We start from the raw sequence: 23,027 nt of genomic DNA, 5'->3' as shown, positions 1-23,027 counted from the left end.
ACAGTACAATACTAGTTTGAACAAAATACAGAGTTCACCATTTGTCACATTGGTGGAGAGAAAAAAAACCTTTTACCTGCTCACCTAGGATATTTACGTGCCATCAGGAAACGGAGTCGGTCCCTGGCTTCTTCAATGTTAAGAGGTGGACTTGGATAAGTGTGGGATTCCTGGTTAAATCGACTGCAAAGATTCTGCAGTTTAACGAGAATACCAGCACGATCCTGTTTTCCAACCGCTAACCAGTGTACTCCTCCAGGAAAGCATTCTGCCAAATTACAATCCAGAAAGAATGAATCAAACAAGAAACTGCCAATGCTGTCAATCCTAATGCAAGATCTGTGCTGTAGTGTTCTATGGTCATCTATCCCTTTGCCTCCAAAGATTCTGCCTGACCCACAGAGTTCCTCCGGCAGTTTGTTGTTGCTCCAGAATAAATTAAACTACTCAACATTTCATAGAAGTAGTACTACATGTCAAGACAAGTGAGTTCAAACTTTAATTTTGTATTTTACAACAATGTGTATTTAGAAAATAATGCTGTTTGTTAAAGCAACGCTTAACCACTCAACATAACCAACAAGCTAGAAAGCAAGTGATTTTTTTCTCTCCTCATTAGTATTTATGTAAACCAGTCTACAAGCATATCATAGCATCTTCTAATCTGGGCCAAAGTCAGGAGAAGCAAGCGTGGTGGATCAGTTTAACAACATGCTCACCCCGTTCTCAGCAAGCATATCAAAGGCAGCTTGCTGCAAGTAAATGATTGTTCAGCACTCTGTGGAACAGACATCTTACCACAGAAGTAACTGATAGTTATGTATTATAAAGATCCAACATTCCAGAAAGCCTCCAAGCCTTATTATTAAACATTTACTACTGAATTCGGGCCTTAGGAGAACATGGATTAGTCAGTACATGTGTTGGTTTTCATTAACCTGGTAACTGTTTCATCATTGAGCAATAACATTACAAACGTGGATTAATAGATGAAGGGTGCTGCTTGAGAGTCAAACAATATGACAAAGACATTAGTGAGTGTGAAGTTCCACATGAACAAATGAGAAAAGGTGACATGAACAGAACTTTATTGCAATGTCCTACTGTTCCCAATACATCCCCTTTATGTCCTCAACTTTTGGCTCAATCATTTCACATCTTGCTATACTTCAAGATGCAGAATTCTTAAAATTAAGAAAAAAAATTGTGAACAGAAAACTCCGTGTATTAGGGTCAAGAAATGGATAGAATTGACTAAAATTTAATATTGAAAGGACTACTGAAGTGGTGCAATATAAAGGAATCAAGGTAAGGTCCATTTACATGGCATTAACCAAGCCAAATAACTGTGGTTCCAATACACTTGAATGTTCAAGCATATAAAACCATTAGACGTAGGAACAGAATTACGACGTTGAAATATCGTGTATAAATTTGGCCTCTTCTCAAAATATACTGTACATATCTTAAATTCGCTTGGAAAAAACCTACAATTCTATAAGATTTGTTTATCTGCTTGAGATGTGGTCAAAGAAGATGGATCAAGTTGCATTGATCAAAAAATAATTGATTACATATGTCTCTATCTAGAGAGATTGTTTTGAAAACCTCTAATCCTGTCACAGCGTCCTTAATATTAGAACACTCAACACATTTTAATTTGAGAGGTACCATTGTTAAAAATATGAGCTCTGCCTATGAAGCTTTTATGCAGTCACTCTGTAAGAGTTTTATAGAGTGATTTCAGAGCAGCATTATGGTGACCGCGCGTGAAATCCCCTTCAAAAGTCCAAGTTGCTTAGCAGTATGATTACAGATTTTACTCTAGCAAAATTAGAGTAATGTCTGCATAACAGTGCAGGTTAACATAAAGACCCATTTCAGATATGTACTGTTTTCATTGACCCATGTCCCTACCCCAACTAGATGAAGACAATGACTCAGTGAATTAAACATAGAAAGGGAAAAGAGAAACTAAACTGCCCATTGCACTTAGAAGGAAAAAATCAGTAAGAGCAACCAACAGCTTACATTCTGAAAGGCCTAAATAGAGTAAGTGTGGAGAGGATCAAAGTTCAAAGTAAAATTTATCGGAGTACATATATGTCACCACATAAAATCCTGAGATTCTCTTTCCTGTGGGCATACTCAGCATACTGTGGCCAAGTGGTTAAGGTATTTGACTAGCAATCTGAAGGTCGTGAGATCAAGCCCCAGCCGAGGCATCGTGTTGAGTCCTTGAGCAAGGCACTCAATCACACAGTGCTCTGCGACGACACTGGTGCCAAGCTGTATGGGTCCTAATGCCCTTCCCTTGGACAACACTGGTGTCGTGGAGAGGGGAGACTTGCCGCATGGGCAACTGCTGGTCTTCCATACAACCTTGCCCAGGCCTGCGCCCTGGAGAATGACTTTCCAGGTGCAGATCCATGGTCTTGCAAGACTAATGGATGACTTTATTATTTATAATTACATGCTCCAAATGCTCTCTGATTTTTTTATAACGTTAGAAGACTGGCCTTCAGTTCAGCAGGATGCAGAACTAGATATTTTAATATCTAGTAAAGTAGTTAGAGACTGAATTATGATGAGAACTATTTTTTAAAATTTCAAAACTGTGGAAAAATTTGTTGGGGTAACAAAATAGCTCAGTTGACCCTCAAAGGAAGCCATTGCAATCATGAAGCTCAATATAGTAAAGTTCAAAACGGTTATCATGAAGATCTAAACAAAGTTGATTCAACTGTAGTAAGATACACTGTAGTAAGATCCTTTGATTACTGTTGAATCCCTTCAGGTTTAAACCTAAACATTTATTTTGTGCTAATTGTTGTCCTGTTACACTGAACTCTCAGGAAATCCCGCAGATATAGAATGTAGGGTTTCATTGTTTTTACAGAGGCAACAGTACTTCCCTCTGCAAGAGAATTATTTGTGATTTTCGGAAAAATGTGAGGCTCCAGAAAAGAATTTCAAACAGATTATAGTAGAAAGTAAAATTAAAACACTAAAACAAAACATAGATACTGTCTAAGTTCCCTACAGCTGGGTTTGGAAACATAAATTCAGATGCTCATCCATGGTCTCGCAAGACGAACAGATGCCTTTACTCAGCAAATATAGAGTAAAGTAACTGTAAACAGGATCAATGATAGAGAAAGAATATAGAGGACTATAAATTGTCCAAATGCAAATATAAATAAATAGCAATAAATAACAAGAGCATGAAACAACAAGATAAAGAATCTTTAAAGTGAGATGATTGGCTGTGGGAACATCTCAATAGATGAGTGTAGTTATCCTCTTTTATTCTAGAGCCTGATGGCTGAGGGGTAGCAACTGTTCTTGAACTGGTGGTGAGAGTCCTGAGGCACTTGTAATTTTTGCCAGATGACAGTAGTGAGAAAAAAAAACATGGCCTGACTGGTGAGGATCTTTGGTGATGGACGCTGCTTTCCCATGACAAACTTTCATTTAGATGTGCTCAATAGTTGGGAAGGCTTTATCCGTGATGTACTGAGCTGAATCCACTACCTTCGGTAGGATTCTTCACTGAAAGGCAATGGTGATCCCATACCAGCCATAACACAGCCAGCCAATACACTTCCCACCACACACCTACAGAAGTTTGTCAAGGCTTTCAATGACATACCGAATCTCCGCTAACTGAGGAAGCAGAGGTGCTGTCGTGCTTTCTTTGCAATTACATTTATGTGATAGTGTGACAAGAATACACATAGATTAAGATGTTAGCTGTCCTGTGTGATCAGCAGTTGGTCTGCCACCTGTCTTCAGGAGAGAGAGAGATAAGGGAAACAATGGAGCAGCATTTGGAGATGTGTAATGAAGGGACGGGAGAGAGAATAACAGAAGGAGAGAGCTGTCTAGAGCGGCCCACCCCTTTGAACTCTGAACTGTTTGAAGTGATGGACAGGCGATACCCCAGCAGGGGGATAAAAAGGGACAGGTTCGCTAAGGCAGGACACACACGACACCCGAGGTAACGAGACCCTGGAAGCGGTGCGCCTCTCACAAGTCGGTGGAAAGCTTTTGGTCAGCTGAACGCGGGATCAAGCCTTAGACGCTCAGGGTGGAAAGGCACGATCGGCGGGAACCTGGTGTGTGTCCACCCTTGCCTGGGTGCTGGGTTCACTGCAGAGAAACGGTCGTATCTGGAAACGGAGGGGTCATGGTCAGTGACCTCAGATGACATCAAAAAGGGCTCGCGCGAAAGCTGACTGCGAAGGTCTGTGTGTGGAAGCTGTTTTGAATATTCATTCGTTTTGCTCTCTCTCCTTCCCCCACACTGTCCATCTCCCACGGCAGCGATTACTGCGAACTGAACTTTGCGTCACTTTGAAACTGGTCATTTGCCCCTAGACAACGATAGAGCTTGATTGATCCTGTTATCTTAATTCCGTGTACATGTATGTTTATCACTGCTGAACTGTTGCATTTATTATCCTTTCGATAAGAGTACTGTGTTGCTTGTTTCTTTAATAAAACTTCCTTAGTTCTAGTAATCCAGACTCCAACTGAGTGATCCATCTCTGCTGGTTTGGCAACCCAGTTACGGGGTACGTAACATAAGTGGGGTTCTCGTCCGCGATTTTGAACGCTAAATTTGGGACGGAGTAAATTGATTGGGTCAAAATTCCCGAAAGAAAGAAAAGACAAACAGCAGAAATGGAGGCTGAGGAATTTATAAAGGCGCCGACCTTGGAGGCATTAGAGGATGCCAGGAAATTGGAATTGGTAGCTGTGGCCAAACTGTTGAATCTTGCTAAGGGGAAGTCGACAATGAGGAGAGAGGAGATACACAGAGCTATCGTAGAGCACTATGCATCTAAAGGTGTGTTTCCCCAAGGCGAGCTGGGGTGGTGTCTATTGAAAAACCTGCCGGAGACGCGGTACAGGTACAGCTTGAAAAACTGAGGCTCGAGCACGAGTTCCGGGTACGACAGTTAGAACACGAAGAGAAGCAGTTAGAAAGGCAGGAGAGAGAGCGAGAGAGAGAGCAAGAGAGCGAGAGAGAGAGAGAGAGAGAGAGAGAGAGAGAGAGAGAGAGAGAGACAGACAGACAGACAGCTGGAGCGAGAGGAGAAACAGAGGGAAAGGGAATTTGAGCCGGAGAAGTTAGAGATAAGGGCCGAGCAGGGGCTCGTGCCGAACCAAGGTGGAGGGTTCCGGGCGACCCAGGAGTTTAGGCTGGTTCCCCCATTTGACGATACCGACGTGGATCAGTACTTTCTCCATTTCGAAAAAGTTGCTACAAGTCAGGACTGGCCGAGGGATAAGTGGGCTGTTTTGCTTCAGAGTGTACTGAAAGGGAAAGCCCAACAAGCTTACTCAGCTTTGTCCGCGGAAGATGCCCAAAGGTATGAGGTGGTGAAAGAGGCCATCCTCAGGATTTATGAGTTGGTCCCCGAGGCATACTGGCAGAGGTTCCGGAATGCGAGGAAGCAGTGGGACCGCACGTATTTAGAGTTTGCCCGTGAGATGCAGACATATTGTGAGCGTTGGTGCGCCTCGAAGGGGGTAGAGGGGGATTATGACAGACTGCTGCAGCTGATCCTGATTGAGCAGTTTAAAGGTTGTGTCCCTGAGGGTATGAGACCCTACCTAGGTGAGAAAGAGGCAGTCACGTTAGCTGCAACTGCTAAGTTAGCGGATGAGTATGCGTTGACGCATAAAATGAAGTTTGCCCCGAGTAAAGGCTACCAGAAGGGTAGTCAGGACGGCGGGGAGAGTCCGTCGGAAAAGTCAGAAAGTAAGCCGGGGACTAGTGAGAAGGATAAGGTAGACCGGGAGCAGTCTGGTAGGAAGTCTCCTGGGGTCGTCTGTTATAATCGCGGGAAAGTCAGACACTTTGCGTCCAGGTGCTTTGCCCCAAAGAAGGAGACGGGAAAAGGGAAAACAGCGATTTTGACTGGCTGTATCGAGCTGGTAAACGAAGCGCTAGGGAAGGACAGGTCTGCCAAAGTTCAGGAAGGGCGCGAGAAGTTTATCTCGGCCGGATTGGTGTCAGTGAAGGAGGGGTTAAAACCAGTTCCAGTGCGGATCTGGAGGGAGCATGTCAGTCACTAATACTGAAGAGTGTATTAGAGTTTAGCTCAGAAACCCAGACTGGGGAGGTCAAGGTCAAAGGTATTGGAGAAGGGACAGAGACAGTCCCTTTGCACCAGGTACACTTACAATGCAAACTGGTCTCTGGACCAGTCACGATCGGGGTGAGGTCCGAATTACCGATGAAAGGCGTGGAAGTCTTGCTCGGTAATGACGTCGCCAGGGAAATCGTGTTCTCAGTCGTGAGATTGACAGGTCAGCCTGCCAGCATTGAGGCCCCGCCCATGGACTCACAGGTTCATCACGGGACTGCGGTAGTAAATTTAGCTGAGACGTTTCTGCCAACCTTGTACGAGAAGGGGGTAGAAAGTGAAAAGAAGGAGTGTAGTGAAGCAAGAGGTAGTGAGGGAGCTGGGACAGATGTAGCATTAGCCAGGAAAGAATTTGTGCAGACACAGGAGTGAGACGAGGGGCTGATGGTTTTGGCAGAGACAGCTCTCTCTGACACAGACTTGACAAGGGAACTAGTAAGCTATTGTGTGGAGGAGGAAGTGCTAAGGAAGCAAGGGAGACCAAGTGCCGTGCCCACAGATGAGGAATGGGGGGTGGTGCAAAAGAGTTATGGGGATGAGGTTTTTAACCTGGCCCACAAGGTACCCCCTGGTGGACATTTTGCGGTGCTGGGGGAAACAGTTGGTGGAATCATGAAAGAGGTTTACCGGCTGCCCAGGAGGAAGGATGTTATTGATTATGACCGACACGAACTGAGACGGTCATAGGCTTTTGATATGCTAACAAACCTAGTCGATGTTAGCGCGGAAATCAATGAAGCTAGGGTCCCCTTGATAAGAGAAAAAAACCATTTTGAAAAGATGAGTATGGTATCGACCAGATGGGAGAAGGCTATTGTTTTGGCCAGGTCTGCTGATAAGGTCTCTCCCTTAATCCCCGAACAAAGCGACTCTTTAGGAGAAGTAATTAAACGACTCGCACCTGTGTGTTTGATTGTCCCGAGGCGATGCAAAGAACTGGGACGTTGGGTGGTGTCTGTTACAATAGGTCAGTCTAGTGAGCAACATCCATATAGAATGAGTAATTCAGTGACTAAAGGGCTGATGAACACAGAGGTGTGTATTGGCAATTTAATACGGCTGTCTGAAGCCAGCTTGATGGTGAACCTTGAAAAAAATGAGTTCGGCCACACGAAGGTCATTTACCTGGGAATTGTGGTGACACAGGGGCAGGTGGCAGCGATGCAAGCTACATCCCAACCCCGACAGACAAGAGGGCCCTCAGAAGGCTCTTGGAGATGGTGGGGTACTGTAGGAAGTTTTGCAATAACTCTGCGGTCACTACCCCTCCCCCTTCTACTAAGCCCTTGCGAGAGAAAACTAAGTCAGAATGGGACGACCCTTGTTATTGTGGTCCGGGACAAAACCAAATGAGAGGTTACAATGATTGCAATTCATCAGTGTTTTTGGCCACTATGAAGTTTGCTAAGTTGGAGCCTGGTCTAAGGGATTATTAATAACACATATAAAAGGAACAGAAAATGTGATTGCTGACTATCTGTCAAGGTGTTGACAACTTCAAATTCGCTGTATTAGCCAAATAGCTGATAAAGATTGTATATTTGTGTGTGTATCAAATAATGTATTCATGTTTGTAATTTTTACCCCCCGGTAAAAATCCTTAAAGGGGGGGGAAGTGTGACAAGAATACACATCGATTAAGATGTTAGCTGTCCTGTGTGATCAGCAGTTGGTCTGCCACCTGTCTTCAGGAGAGAGAGAGATAAGGGAAACAATGGAGCAGCATTTGGAGATGTGTAATGAAGGGACGGGAGAGAGAATAACAGAAGGAGAGAGCTGTCTAGAGCGGCCCCCCCCCCTTTGAACCCTGAACTGTTTGAAGTGATGGACAGGCGATACCCCAGCAGGGGGATAAAACGGGACAGGTTCGCTAAGGCAGGACACACACGACACCCGAGGTAACGAGACCCTGGAAGCGGTGCGCCTCTCACAAGTCGGTGGAAAGCTTTTGGACAGCTGATCGCAGGATCAAGCCTTAGACGCTCAGGGTGGAAAGGCACGATTGGCGGGAACCTGGTGTATGTCCACGCTTGCCTGGGTGCCAGGTTCAGTGCAGAGAAACGGTCGTATCTGGAAACGGAGGGGTCACGGTCAGTGACCTCAGATGACATCACAAAGGGCTCACCCGAAAGCTGACTGCGAAGGTCTGTGTGTGGGAGCTGTTTTGAATATTCATTCGTTTTGCTCTCTCTCCTTCCCCACACTGTCCATCTCCCACGGCAGCGATTACTGCGAACTGAACTTTGCGTCACTTTGAAACTGGTCATTTGCCCCTAGACAACGATAGAGCTTGATTGATCCTGTTAAGTTAATTCTGTGTACATGTATGTTTATCATTGCTGAACTGTTGCATTTATTATCCTTTCGATAAGAGTACTGTGTTGCTTGTTTCTTTAATAAAACTTTCTTAGTTCTAGTAATCCAGACTCCAACTGAGTGATCCATTTCTGCTGGTTTGGCAACCCAATTACAGGGTACGTAACAGTAGGTCAGGACAGGTCCTCTGAGATAGTAACACCCAGGAAATGAACAAGGGGGTAAGTCTTGGAGATTACTGATTAGTTTTGAAGGGGTGATGGTAGTAAATGCTGAGCTGTAATTGATAAAGACCATCCTGACATATGCATCTTTGCTATCTGTCCAGATGTTCCAGAGTTACGTGAAGAGCCAATGAGATGGCATCTGCTGTGGACCTGTTGCTCTGGTAGGCAAATTGGAGCAGATCCAAGTTGCCATTCAGACAGGAGCTGATATGTTTCAACACCAGCCTCTCCAATCACTTCATCATTGTGAATGCAAGTGCCACTGGGCAATAAGTATTGAGGCAGGTTACCATGTTCTTCTTAGGTACCAGTATGATTGAAGCCTACTTGAAGCAGGTGGGTATCAGACACTGCCAAAGCAAGGGGCTTAAAATATCGGTGAACACACCAGCCAGTTGGTCAGCACAGGTCTTCAGTACTTGGTCAGGTACTCCATCTGGACCAGATGCTTTCCTTGGATTCACTCTGCTGCTATGTCTTATGGTCTTAATACACTTATCAAGTGTCATGTTGTATGATGTGAGTGATCATGGTCTTTGACAATAATTGTTCTCAGCAAATTTCTCTGAAGGGAGTGGTTAGCCTTTGTCTTCATCTGGGTAATGTCTTTACAAGACAGGTGACCCCAGCCAGTATTAATACCCTTCAGAGATTGTCCGCCTGGCATCAATGGTCACATAACTAGGATGTGATATGCACCAGCTGCTCGTATGATGATCCGTCAACTGTGCCCATGGCATCTTGTGACCCTGATCAGAGGGCTAAGCAGGTACAACACCTTGTCCAAGGGTGCCTGCAGGCTAGCACAGGGAAGGAGAATCTTACACCTCTTTTGGTAGAGGTGTATCTCCACCCCGCTACCCCACTTATTATATGCAAAAAACATCTTAAGGTATTCCTACATTAACAAAATGGATCTGACAGTGCAAAGACTGAGGAAGAGTTTTGATATGCAATGAGAAGGTGGAGCTGATCCAGCACAATCTGGTTTGCAGTGCTAAAAACCAGCCCTGACTTGATGTACAAATTGTCTCCATCTCTATTTACATAACATATCTATGAAAATAAGGCTCAATTTTGAGTTAAAAATATACATAAAAATTAAAAAGGAGGCATTGATAAATAAATCACTTTTGTGATGATGCAGGTGGTAAATTAAAACTTTCAGACATTGAAGTGCATCAGCCTACATGGAACACTCTTGTGAATAGGTTCCAATACATTAAAATTGGCCTTGACTTAATGAATGTGTCAACAAAATAAAGAATTGAGCTTCCATTTCCAAGCTTTACATGCAAAATACATTTTATTTCATATTATTCAATAAAATACTATATGTATTCTGCCTGTCTACAAAGGTACACTGATCTAAAATATGATACATACATATCAAGGTAAAAGAAACTCAAAGAATATTCAGAACTATGAATAAATATAAATTTACCTACAGAAGAGACAAGAAAACAAAGTGTGAAAGTTCTCACCAATAATGAAACTTACCAGTTATAACTCCATGATTTCTTAAAGCTTCGGCTGCCAAAACCGACTTCCCACAACCTGCCATCCCAGATATAGTAATCCACCCAGGCTCCTTTTCCAATTTATAGAATTCATTTCTGATGGTTTTCACAAGCTCTGGCCGATCAACAAATACAACAGGTCGCTGTGGTACACCACCTTCACACAGTATAGTTTGAACTGTGGGAAAGGACAATTAAAAGCCAGTAAGAATACTTTTGCACAAAATACAACAAAACTATTCAATTCATTCACTGGACACAATAAGCAGAAATTGCTTTCCAGCATAATCATAACACTATAATTTTTTTTCAATTTAAGCATTGGATAGAGTATGTAAATTTAACAACATTGTTACAAAGACAATTGATATTCAAAGCAAAAACTGTTTAATCAATAAAACAGGCTCTGTATACAGCCTACAGGGAAGAGGTTAACACCCTAAAAATCTCTTCCTCAATGTCCAAAAAACAAAAAAGCTGATTGTGGATTACAGGAGGAATGGAGACACGCTTGCCCCAATCAACATTAATGGGACTGCAATTGAGAGGACGAGTAGTTTCAAGTTCCTCAGTATACATATCCCCAATGATCTCACCTGGACCGTACACACTGGCTGTGTGGCAAAAGAAGCACAACAGCGTCTCCTCCACCTCAGGCAACTGAAGTTCAGCATGAGCCCCCAAATCCTCAAGACCATCTACCGGGGCACCATTGATAGCATACTGATTGGCTGCATCACTGCCTGGTACAGGAACTACACCAGCCTTGATTGCTGGGCACTGTAGAGGGTGGTACGGATAGCCTTGCGCATCTGTGGTTGTGAACCTCCCTCCATTGAGGACATTTATAGCAGCAGGTGCAGAAAAAAGGCCTGGAAGATCATTGGGGACATCAGTCACCCCAACCATAAACAGTTTCAGCTGCTTCCGTCTGGCAAACAGTAACAATATTAAAGCCACAGGACCAACAGGCTACGGGGCAGCTTCTTTCTACAAGCACTAGACTCTTAAATTCACCTGTGTACCTTGTGATGGAGTCATAACGCAAAGATTTTTACCCTCTCACATTGAGAGACGGATGTAAAATTTTTAAAATTCTAATTCAAATACTTGAACAGAAGTAGAAAGTTGGATATTTCTAAACTTAATAGAAATGTATTATGCTCAAGGAAATGAATCTCAGAGCCCAGACTAAAGTTTCAGCAGGTCAGTATATTTTATATGGAATTGCATATCAAATCACTTACATTGAGGGTCAGGTACATAGAGAATGACAGCTTATTAAAGGTTAACTGACAACAAAGAAAACATGAATGAAAACAAATAAGGGTAAAAAAAAATGCCAAAGCTGGAAAGTGACATTGTCATTATTTTTGATGAGACTTGATATACAAGTGGTTCCTTGCAAAAAAACCAAAGTAAAGAGAGAGAGTAGTCATCATCATCATTATGTGCCGTGTCGTATGACATGGGCAATCATGGTCAGCAGGACCATGATTATTCTTGTCAAATTTTTCTGCAAAAGTGGTTTGCTATTTTCTTCTTCTGGGCAGTGTCTTTACAAGATGGGTAACCCTAGACATCAAAACTCTTCAGAGATTGTCTGCTGCCTGACGTTAGTGGTCGCATAAATGGGACTTGTGATATGCAACCGTGGCTAATACGACCATCCACCACCTGCTCCCATGGCTTCACTTCACCCTGATGGGGGGCTAAGCAGGTATTACACCTTACCCAAAGGTGACCTGTGGTCTAGTAGACAGAAGGAGTGCCTTACACCTCCTTTGTTACAGATGCATCTCACCCTGCGACACAGAGAATATCACAGCCAAAAGCATTAAAGCAGCAACAGAAACAAGAATATCCAAAATTGACTGATAAGACACTTATGTCAGAATTATTTTCTTCCTTTTTATATTTCTGAATTATACAAATGAGGTTCAATCCTTGGTGTATAGAGAATTAAATAATTTCAATCAGGTTAAGAGGGAATATTATACTTCTAGTTGCAGTCATCTCTAGCCTTGGGACAAGAAAGAAAGATGTTACTTCACATTCGAGGATATGACTCCATTAAAAATACACAACTATCACCCTAGGACAGCAAAATTCAAAGTAAATTTATTATCAAAGTATACCATATACAACCCTGAAATTCATTTCCTTGTGGGCATACTCAATAAATCCACAGAATAACTATAACAGAATCAATGAAAGACTGCACCAGTTTAGGCGTTCAAGAGTGCAGAAGGCAACAAACACTGCAAATACAAAAAGAAAAAAAATAATAAATAAGCAATATCAAGAGCATGAGATGAGATGACTGCTCTGATTCTTATATTGTCACTGAAAATCACCATTTCTGTATGAAAGCCAACATATGCAACAAAGCACATAAGAACTGGTATCAACAGCTGGCCCACCCCATCCTTGCTGACCAGTGGTGCCCGTTTATATGACTTTCACCTTCCAGCACCTGGCTGTTGCCTTCCATCACCTAGGCTTAGAAGTGTTCATCTAGGTTCTTAAATGTTGTAAGCAACTCTGCTTCTCAACCAGTGTATTTCTGGTCCTATGCACTCTGAATAAAAAAAAAAGTTCCCCTCAGGCCTCCTCTAAATCTCCTACCCATTAACATAAATCTATGTCCACTAGTTTTATGTAACTACAATTTTGGGAATAGTTTCTGCAGCCTACACTACGTATACCCTTCAATTTTATATACCTCAATCCTATCTCCTCAACCTCCTCCATTTCAAGAAAAGAGGACCAATAGTCTCTAGACTCTCTTCATAATTGAACATGTATCCCAAGCAACATCTTTGTCAATCTTTTTTCCGCCCGCTAAATTGCAACTTTCCTATAATAACCAGATCTGCACATAGGACTCCAGCTGAGAATAAAATAAAACAGAACCTTGTCATTGCTCAAGACAACATTTTGGTGCTACTCCAATCCGTGCTAAACAAATAGTTACAATGCATGCGGTACTGCTTAATAAAAAAAATTCCGTATTTACATGTAACAAGTGACTTTGATAGTCCATAACACTCAAAGGCCATTGGCAAGCCGGGGTGTAGCAATATTCAGCTGCACTACAGCCCTCGGGAAGAAGCTGTTTTTCAGTCTTACTGTCTTGGCCAAGATGTTTCTGTATCTCCCGGCAGATGGTAGGAGATTGAACAGAGTGCCTGGGACAGGATAGATCGTTAATGTTACAGGCACGCCATCAAGAGTTGTAGATTGTCTCTAGATCCAGTAGTTCAGTCCTAGTGATGTGCAATGAGATCACCCATTTTGTCAACATACCAATATCAATATGTAGTAAAAGGCTACCCTCCATACAAACAACAAATCCCCCAATTTACCATGCCTTCTACATCCATATCCAAATGATATACAGTGAACTCTGGTTAACTGGGACGTTTTGGGACCAGTACATTTTGGCCCAGTTAATCAGCTGCCCCATTAGCCAAAGTCTCATGGCTTAGTTAAAAAAAAGTATTAAAAAAGAAATTACCATTTAACTGGGTAACAAATTATGTATTTAAATGAAATACAGAACAAATTAGAACACTGGCAATACTACTACAGTACTATCAAACTGTACTAGTTTGTAATAGCTATCAACGGAGGAACTCAGTACAGTATATGCTGCTGTGTTCTTTTGATTGACTGTAAATGAACAAACTCAGCACAAACACCTAGTGCAAATAATGGACTGCCTTCATATAATGTTGTCAATGATTGCACCCTCAAAATCTTCATTTTCATTGTAACGTTCAAGATGATAGTCGTACCTACAAGTCTCTAACTTGCTGAAGCTATGAAATAGTTCCATTTTCACTCCCAGCCATTTCTGGCATCTCCAAGCCTGAATGCTTGAAACAGCAGTGAGCAAAACAGTTCTGAATTGTCTTACTGCTTATTTCTCCCCAACTATCACAAAAATCACTGTTGTTTTGAACATGAATACCCACAAATGACAATATTTAAAAATCATTCACTCTAAGCACGTAGTGTCTAATGGCCACAAAAGAGGACACAACTGATGCTTCTTAGAAGCTGTTCAGCAACTGTCTCTTGTTCCAATTAAATGGCATAGTGTCCAAAATAAACAAAGGGAATCCTGGCTATTTCCTCGATTTGTTTTTGTTCTTTCAGATTTGTCCAAAATAAATGGCTGCCCTGATTAACCAATGGCCCCACCGTTTTATAATTCATATATTATAAACAACCCAATCCCAGCACCAATTCATCTAGAACACCACAAGTTTAAAGAGAGCCGAAGAATCACAACCATGTGAGCCATATGTCGAACAGTAGGAAATGGATTATCCGAATTGTACAATCATATTAATAATTGCAATGTTTGAAATTCAAAGAACCAGAAACATTTGACCCTTGCTTTTGTTCCACCATTCAGTGACATATTTTACCTCCCTAACAGCACCGTGGGTGTGCTCACACCTCAGCGACTGCAGCAGTTCATCACCACCCTCTCATAGTCATACTCATACTTTATTGATCCCGAGGGAAATTGGTTTTCGTTACAGTTGCACCATAAATAATAAATAGTAATAGAACTATTAATTAAACAGTAATATGTAAATCATGCCAGTAAATTATGAAATAAGTCCAGGACCAGCCTGTTGCCTCAGGGTGTCTGACCCTCCAAGGGAGTAGTTGTAAAGTTTGATGGCCACAGACAGGAATGACTTCCTATGACGCTCTGAGCTGCATCTCGGAGGAATGAGTCTCTGGCTGAATGCACTCCTGTGCTCACCCAGTACATTATGTAGTGGATGGGAGACATTGACCAAGATGGCATGCAACTTAGACAGCATCCTCTTTTCAGACACCACCGTTAGAGAGTCCAGTTCCATCCCTACAACATCACTGGCCTTACGAATGAGTTTGTTGATTCTGTTAGTGTCTGTTACCCTCAGCCTGCTGCCCCAGCACACAACAGCAAACATGATAGCACTGGCCACCACAGACTCGTAGAACATCCTCAGCATCATCCGGCAGATGTTAAAGGACCTCAGTCTCCTCAGGATATAGAGACGGCTCTGACCCTTCTTGTAGACAGCCTCAGTGTTCTTAGACCAGTCCAGTTTATTGTCAATTCGTATCCCCAGGTATTTGTAATCTTCCACCATGTCCACACTGACCCCCTGGATGAAAACAGGGGTCACCAGTACCTTAGCTCTCCTCAGGTCTACCACCAGCTCCTTAGTCTTTTTCACATTAAGCTGCAGATAATTCTGCTCACACCATGTAACAAAGTTTCCTACCGTAGACCTGTACTCAACCTCATCTCCCTTGCTGATGCATCCAACTATGGCAGAGTCATCCGAAAACTTCTGAAGATGACAAGACTCTGTGCAGTAGTTGAAGTCCGAGGTGTAAACGGTGAAGAGAAAGGGGGACAAGACAGTCCCCTGTGGAGCCCCAGTGCTGCTGATCACTCTGTCGGACACACAGTATTGCAAGCACACGTACTGTGGTCTGCCAGTCAGGTAATCAAGAATCCATGATACCAGGGAAGCATCCACCTGCATCACTGTCAGCTTCTCCCCCAGCAGAGCAGGGCGGATAGTGTTGAACGCACTGGAGAAGTCAAAAAACATGACCCTCACAGTGCTTGCTGGCTTGTCCAGATGGGCGTAGACATGGTTCAGCAGGTAGACGATGGCATCCTCAACTCCTAGTCGGGGCTGGTAGGCAAACTGGAGGGGATCTAAGTGTGGCCTGACCATAGGCCGGAGCAGCTCCAGAACAGTCTCTCCAGGGTCTTCATGATGTGGGAGGTCAATGTCACCGGTCTGTAGTCATTGAGGCCGCTGGGGCGCGGTATCTTCGGCACAGGTACTGGGCAACTGGGGGGGGGGGGGCAATAAATGTTGGCTTAGCTGGCGATGCCCCATCCCGTAAATGAATAATTTTTTTTTTAAAAACTCCACAAGAATGGTGAATGTTTCAATGAAATCACCTTTTTTAAAAAAACTCAAGAAAGAATAAGGCTAGTTTGCTAAGCCTCTCCTTATAGGACAATCCCTCCATCTCCTCTTTACTTAAGTCTTCTTGTGATAAAGCTTAAAATGCAGTTTCTCCTCAATTATTCTCATGTCAACTTCCATGACTTGTGTACAAATACATGAGGTCCTTCTGAACACCAGTACTCTTCAGCCTCTCTCAGTTTGAAAAAGCAAGTTGGAGAGAGTTGGATTGGTCTCTCTGGTACGCTGGAGGGAGAGGGGAGACCTGACATAAATTTATAAAATTATGAGAGGCACTGATAGGGTAAATGGTCAGAGTCTCTTTCCCAGGGTAGAAATGTCAAATACCAGAGGGCAAAGATACAAGGTAAGAGGGAGAAAGATTAAGGGAGATGTGCAGGGCAAGATTTATTTTAAAACACATAGTGTTAGGTGTCCAGAACATAATGCCGGAGTAGAGGGGGAAACTATAGTGGCATTAGAGGCAGTTATACAGACACAAAGATGCAGGGAATGGAGGGAAATGTGCAGGTAGTTTCATTTGGTATCATGGTTAGCACAGGCATTGTGGGCCAAAGGATTTGTTCCTGTGCTGTACTGTTCTATGATAACACTTTCTCTTTCTTCTTTTCCTATCAAAATGGATAACCAAATTTTCCACATAATATTCTAGTGGCCTTATTTTCATCATTACACTCAGCCTGATTATATCTCCTTGAAGCCTCTCTACGTATTCCATGCAGGGCCACACAGCTTTCTATCATCAGCAAACACAAATATATTGCACTTGCCTCCATTATCAGTGGATAAAGAATGTGATCCCAGCACCAATCCATGTGTCATCCTACCACTTACAGTCTACTAACTCAAATATTACTTGTGTGTTCCCATTCACTGTCTTCTTTCAGTTAATCAAATCTCATTCTACCACAGTATTATCTCCAATCCCATGTATTCTCATTCTGTTTAATAAAACACTTCTGTGCTTATTAATATTATATTTGCAAGAAGAAAGTACGTTTCAAGTTCACACTCAGAATACCTGACAAGCAAGAACAGCTTATGCTGTTGACTAAGATAATAGGCATCCTCTGTGATGCAGAATATTAACATTTCCATTAAAATCAATACAGCCAGCAGCAATTGAAATCAGTGAACCAATCTCCTTTATAAATTACTCTGGGGAAAAAAATGTCATAACTGACTGCAACATAGAATTCATTTCAAATGTTCTCAAAAGATACTGCAAATGCAATTTTCACATTCTAGGAAATGCACCTGGCATACATCAATTTAAAACTAATTTAAAAGAACTTTTTATAGCTGCTCACAGAAGCATCCTTTATGTCACAGACCACTGGACCCTCATGCCTAATCTGTATCCTGTGTGGTTCTTGAAAGCGAAATATTATTTCATATGCAAACCACTACATTAAAACTCCAATACCAGGTTCCATTGCCCACATTCCCTTTAAGCACATCAGGGTCCTGACTGTCACAGTGCTTTTAAACTAATGAAGTTTCAATTCCCTTCACTTTTAAATTGGGGGTATATGTTTCTTGTTTCCTGAACTCTCTTTAAGACTAACCAGGTTTTATTTCCTGCACTCCCTTGAACTCACCTGGTTCACTGGAAAATTTATTGTACTACCATATAACATCTAAACAAAAGCAAATTAATATTGCGTTGGTGAATTATCTTTGTAATGTCTAGTGGCCTGGAAAATCTGTCAATCCAGGCTGAAAGTTTGAAGGATTATTTTGCAATTTGTAAATTAAATAATGCATGTTCAATAAGGATGGAGAAAAAGTGGAAGGATGATCCAAAGCTTACACATTATCTGCATGATGAAATCCATTGCATCCTTTGTTCTCCTTACTAACCCTCTGTCCTAGCAATGATAACAATATTCCTCTCCGCCTCTCAACCATCATGAATCAGAACATTATGTCTTGAAAGGGGAATATGCAGATGACAACGCTCACTTAAATCTGCTTGCTTTAGCAAGTGCAAAGGAAAGACAGTGACTTAAGGGAGATCACCATCTTCACAGCCTTATCCTGAAATTCTTGAATACTAAAGCAACTTGAATTATTAAGCCATATTAGGTGATGTGCAAAATGTAGGCAATGATGTTGATATGATCATTTCAAATCAGATTTTCTCGAACTTGTGTATGATACAGATCTTAATGTTGTAGGAAATTCATTTTGACTACTTTTAATCTTGCAACAGAAACCTATCAGTGCAAATTTAAAACACTGAAAAATGTAAAAATGTGGCTGCAGCAAAACTCTGTAAAAACGAGAAATGAATATAAAACTAAGACAGAGGGGGATAATCTATAGCAATATATGAAGCCTACATGCTGTTATCTTGAAGTTGTTTCAATGACTTGTCAATGTTTGATTGATAGAGATTGATAATGGTTTGGTGTCCCAAACAAACATGGCATTGTTCAGTAATACAAACACCAGGGATAAACTGAGAAGGTGGAAACCAAGATGTACACTGTTATCAATGAATTAATGTTTTCTGAAAAAGGGCAATTAGCCAAAAATCAGTATTCCAAAGGCATGATTAGTCTGCAAACTCCCAAAGAATTTACTGCCGTGATACTCAATATTGCAAAAAGCAAGAAAATGAAGGTTACAAGAGAGAGCTCAAAGTGACATCAGGGTGACCGAGTGATAGTGGAAGACATTACATTAGTGTCAGCAGTGTGACAAAACTGGCATTATGAAATATGGGACAGTCTCGCTATAAATCAGGGATAAACTGGATACTTTTTAGCAGCAAGGGGTATGGTTTGTTATTACATCCTCATCTTTCATTTCAGGAGGACAAGATACCTGCATTCACACAACCTTGGGACACTAGGCAAGTATGACTATCAGAAGGAAGGCTGCCAATGATTTGGTAACATAATGCACCCTTAAAACAGTATATAAATGTTTATTCCATCTTACACAGCTACATACAGCAACCAAAGATAAAGGCCAGAAACAATGCAGAACAGTAACCTGCCTCTGCCAGTCAGGTCTAGTACAAGAGACTGGAATCAAGTACAAGAGAATGGAATTCATCAAAAAAAAGAGTCAAAGGGCTAGATGGCCCAGGACAGACAGACATATTCCACCCAAATATAACCAAAAATACAAATCATCATCCATGTCGTTTACAAAACAGTGCACATCCAAGACTACAACAATGCTTTTATGGACTTCTATTTCCACCACCCTTGCTAGTACTGAATTTCTTCTCACCATGATTTGTGAGTAGAAGGTTTTCAACAACTTTCTAATCCATCTACATATCACTTTAAAACTATGCAGACTAACTAGTGGAGATTTTCTAAGATGTTAGGTTGTCACAATGGAACAATACCTCTTGTAATTTCACCAAACTTAAAAGTAATATGATGGTCCAAATAACAGGAATTCTGCAGATGCTGGAAATTCAAGCAACACACATCAAAGTTGCTGGTGAACGCAGCAGGCGAAGCAGCATCTGTAGGAAGAGGTGCAGTCGACGTTTCAGGCCGAGACCCTTCGTCAGGACTAACTGAAGGAAGAGTGAGTAAGGGATTTGAAAGTTGGAGGGGGAGGGGGAGATCCAAAATGATAGGAGAAGAGGAGAAGACAGGAAGGGGAGGGATAGAGCCAAGAGCTGGACAGGTGATAGGCAAAAGGGGATACGAGAGGATCGTGGGACAGGAGGTCCGGGAAGAAAGAAGAAAGACGGGGGGGGGGAACCCAGAGGATGGGCAAGAGATATATTCAGAGGGACAGAGGGAGAAAAAGGAGAGTGAGAGAAAGAATGTGTGTATATAAATAAATAACGGATGGGGTACGAGGGGGAGGTGGGGCATTAGCGGAAGTTAGAGAAGTCAATGTTCATGCCATCAGGTTGGAGGCTACCCAGACGGAATATAAGGTGTTGTTCCTCCAACCTGAGTGTGGCTCCATCTTTACAGTAGAGGAGGCCGTGGATAGACATGTCAGAATGGGAACGGGATGTGGAATTAAAATGTGTGGCCACTGGGAGATCCTGCTTTCTCTGGCGGACAGAGCGTAGGTGTTCAGCAAAGCGGTCTCCCAGTCTGCGTCGGGTCTCGCCAATATATAAAAGGCCACATCGGGAGCACCGGACGCAGTATATCACCCCAGCCGACTCACAGGCGGAATGCGGGGGGGGGGGGAGGGTTTAGGGATTGCTCCCTACGCAACTCCCTTGTCCATTCGTCCCCCCCATCCCTCCCCACTGATCTCCCTCCTGGCACTTATCCGTGTAAGCGGAACAAGTGCTACACATGCCCTTACACTTCCTCCCTTACCACCATTCAGGGCCGCAGACAGTCCTTCCAGGTGAGGCAACACTTCACCTGTGAGTCGGCTGGGGTGATATACTGCGTCCGGTGCTCCCGATGTGGCCTTTTATATATTGGCGAGACCCGACGCAGACTGGGAGACCGCTTTGCTGAATGCCTACGCTCTGTCCGCCAGAGAAAGCAGGATCTCCCAGTGGCCACACATTTTAATTCCACATCCCATTCCCATTCTGACATGTCTATCCACGGCCTCCTCTACTGTGAAGATGAAGCCACACTCAGGTTGGAGGAACAACACCTTATATTCCGTCTGGGTAGCCTCCAACCTGATGGCATGAACATCGACTTCTCTAACTTCTGCTAAGGCCCCACCTCCCCCTCGTACTCCATCTGTTACTTATTATTATTTTTATGCACACATTCTTTCTCTCACTCTCCTTTTTCTCCCTCTGTCCCTCTGAATATACCTCTTGCCCATCCTCTGGGTCCCCCCCCCCCGTCTTTCTTCCTGGACCTCCTGTCCCATGATCCTCTCGTATCCCCTTTTGCCTATCACCTGTCCAGCTTTTGGCTCTATCCCTCCCCCTCCTGTCTTCTCCTATCATTTTGGATCTCCCCCTCCCCCTCCAACTTTCAAATCCCTTACTCACTCTTCCTTCAGTTAGTCCAGACGAAGGGTCTCGGCCTGAAACGTCAACTGCACCTCTTCCTACAGATGCTGTTTGGCCTGCTGCGTTCACCAGCAACTTTGATGTGTGTTGCTTGATGGTCCAAATACTTATTTTGCTTTCAACATTTCACCTGCTGTTTCTCCACCCTGTGTTTTCCATAATCTCCTCTTGTCTCTGATTTAAAAACCATGTCTCACTATTTCATGTATTCTTGCCACTATGATGTACATAAAGAGACCAAGGTCTGAAAGAATTTCGATGAGAATATTATGCTTGAGTATCCTGATCAATATAGGCGTTTGTGTAATGTGACCACTGCTCAAATGTTATTTTAGTTTTTCTATAGTTGATGTCTCACCCAGCAGCTTAACAGGGAGCCATCTTTGCGGAAAGTCAAAAATGAAATTAATCACTAAGCAATGCTGGAATCCAAACTTACAATGACAGTAATAATGTGAATATGCTCCCCAGGAGGTGTCACTTCAGTGATCATTTCAGATCTACTTAGCATCTGAAGTCCTTGGTGGACAAAGGTAAAAACACCAAGTCCCCCTTCAACGTATTTAATGACCTCCACATAAACTGTTATCTCAGCTCCTTGAAAGTAGTGAGGAGCTGTAAGGTGGTTTACAGAAATAAAAAGGCTAAGCTAACCAAACATGATTTTTAGACACAAATACAACATCATAAAAGTACGAGACAAGCAAACCCAACATTTCAGCCATTCAGGTCATGGCTGCATCACTGTCTGATATTGGGGGGGGGGGGGGGCTACTTCACAGGACTGAAAGAAGCTGCAGAGGGTTGTAAATTTAGTTGGCTCCATCTTGGGTACTAGCCTATAAAGCCCAGGATATCTTCAAGAAGCGGTGTCTCAGAAAGGCAATTTCCATTATTAAGGACCTCCAGTACCCAGGGCATGCCCTTTTCTCACTGTTACCATCAGGTAGGAGGTACAGAAGCCTGAAGGCACACACTCAGCGATTCAGGGATAGCTTCTTCCCTTCTGCCATCTGATTCCTAAATGGGCACTGAACCCTTGGACACTACCTCACTTTTTAAATATATATTATTTCTGTTTTTTGCATGATTTTTAATCTATTCGATGTATGTATATGGTTATTGATTTACTTATTTATTTATATTATTTTATTTTGTTTTTTTTTCTATACCATGTATTGCATTGAACTGCTGCTGCTAAGTTTACAAATTTCACGACACGTCGGTAATAGTAAACCTGATTCTGATTTCATCCTTACAGACTTCATAAAATCATTACTCAAAAGCTTGAAATTCAGATTAAAATTCAGTCACACATTTATGTGTAAATAAATTAAAATAATTATTTTTCAGCTCATGTTTCTTGACATATTGTGATGTTGCACCAGAGAAAATCAGGGTGGGGACTGTTCTCTTGGAACGCACCATGCCTGTAATGCAAAGGGTTGTGGCGACCCACTTTCTAGCACACACGAACCGGCCCACGAAACAGCGCGCGCAGGCAGAGGGCCGGCCCCAGAAAGGGCGCCAGGCCATCTTCACCAGCAGGGGGAAAATCCCGCACACGGAAAGGGTCTGGGAATATGCATTCTCCACAGCAGTCCCGCCCCAGGGAGGGCGGGAACGGGAAGGCTTTAAAGCAGGCCGCGAAGTTTGAATAAATCTCTTTATCGCAACTCCAACTCACCGACTCGTGTGGTCATTCTAGCGCTGTGTATAGCACACCGCTACATTTGGTGACCCCGACGGCCCAAACGATATTTGGACCAGAGATGACCGACGTCGCATCTGTTCACGCAGTT

General features: G+C 42.7%; 1 protein-coding gene across 4 annotated transcripts in view; it reads right to left on the bottom strand.

The window, feature by feature from the left end:
• Positions 1-23,027, bottom strand: part of apaf1 (apoptotic peptidase activating factor 1) — a 246,539-nt gene that overhangs the window by 198,744 nt on the left and 24,768 nt on the right. For all 4 annotated transcript variants that reach the window (XM_063072508.1, XM_063072510.1, XM_063072511.1 and 1 more), the window contains exons 4-5: positions 10,202-10,399; positions 85-268 (exon numbers count right to left, since the gene is read on the bottom strand). In XM_063072508.1, coding sequence (XP_062928578.1) covers positions 85-268; positions 10,202-10,399 — 382 coding nt within the window. The remainder of the gene's footprint in view (positions 1-84; positions 269-10,201; positions 10,400-23,027) is intronic.

The sequence above is a fragment of the Mobula hypostoma genome, chromosome 20 (assembly GCF_963921235.1).
Source record: "Mobula hypostoma chromosome 20, sMobHyp1.1, whole genome shotgun sequence".
In the NCBI taxonomy this organism is placed as follows: Eukaryota; Metazoa; Chordata; class Chondrichthyes; order Myliobatiformes; family Myliobatidae; genus Mobula; species Mobula hypostoma.
Note: the sequence above shows the minus strand (reverse complement) of the source record. Positions and strands in the feature narration are given on the sequence as shown.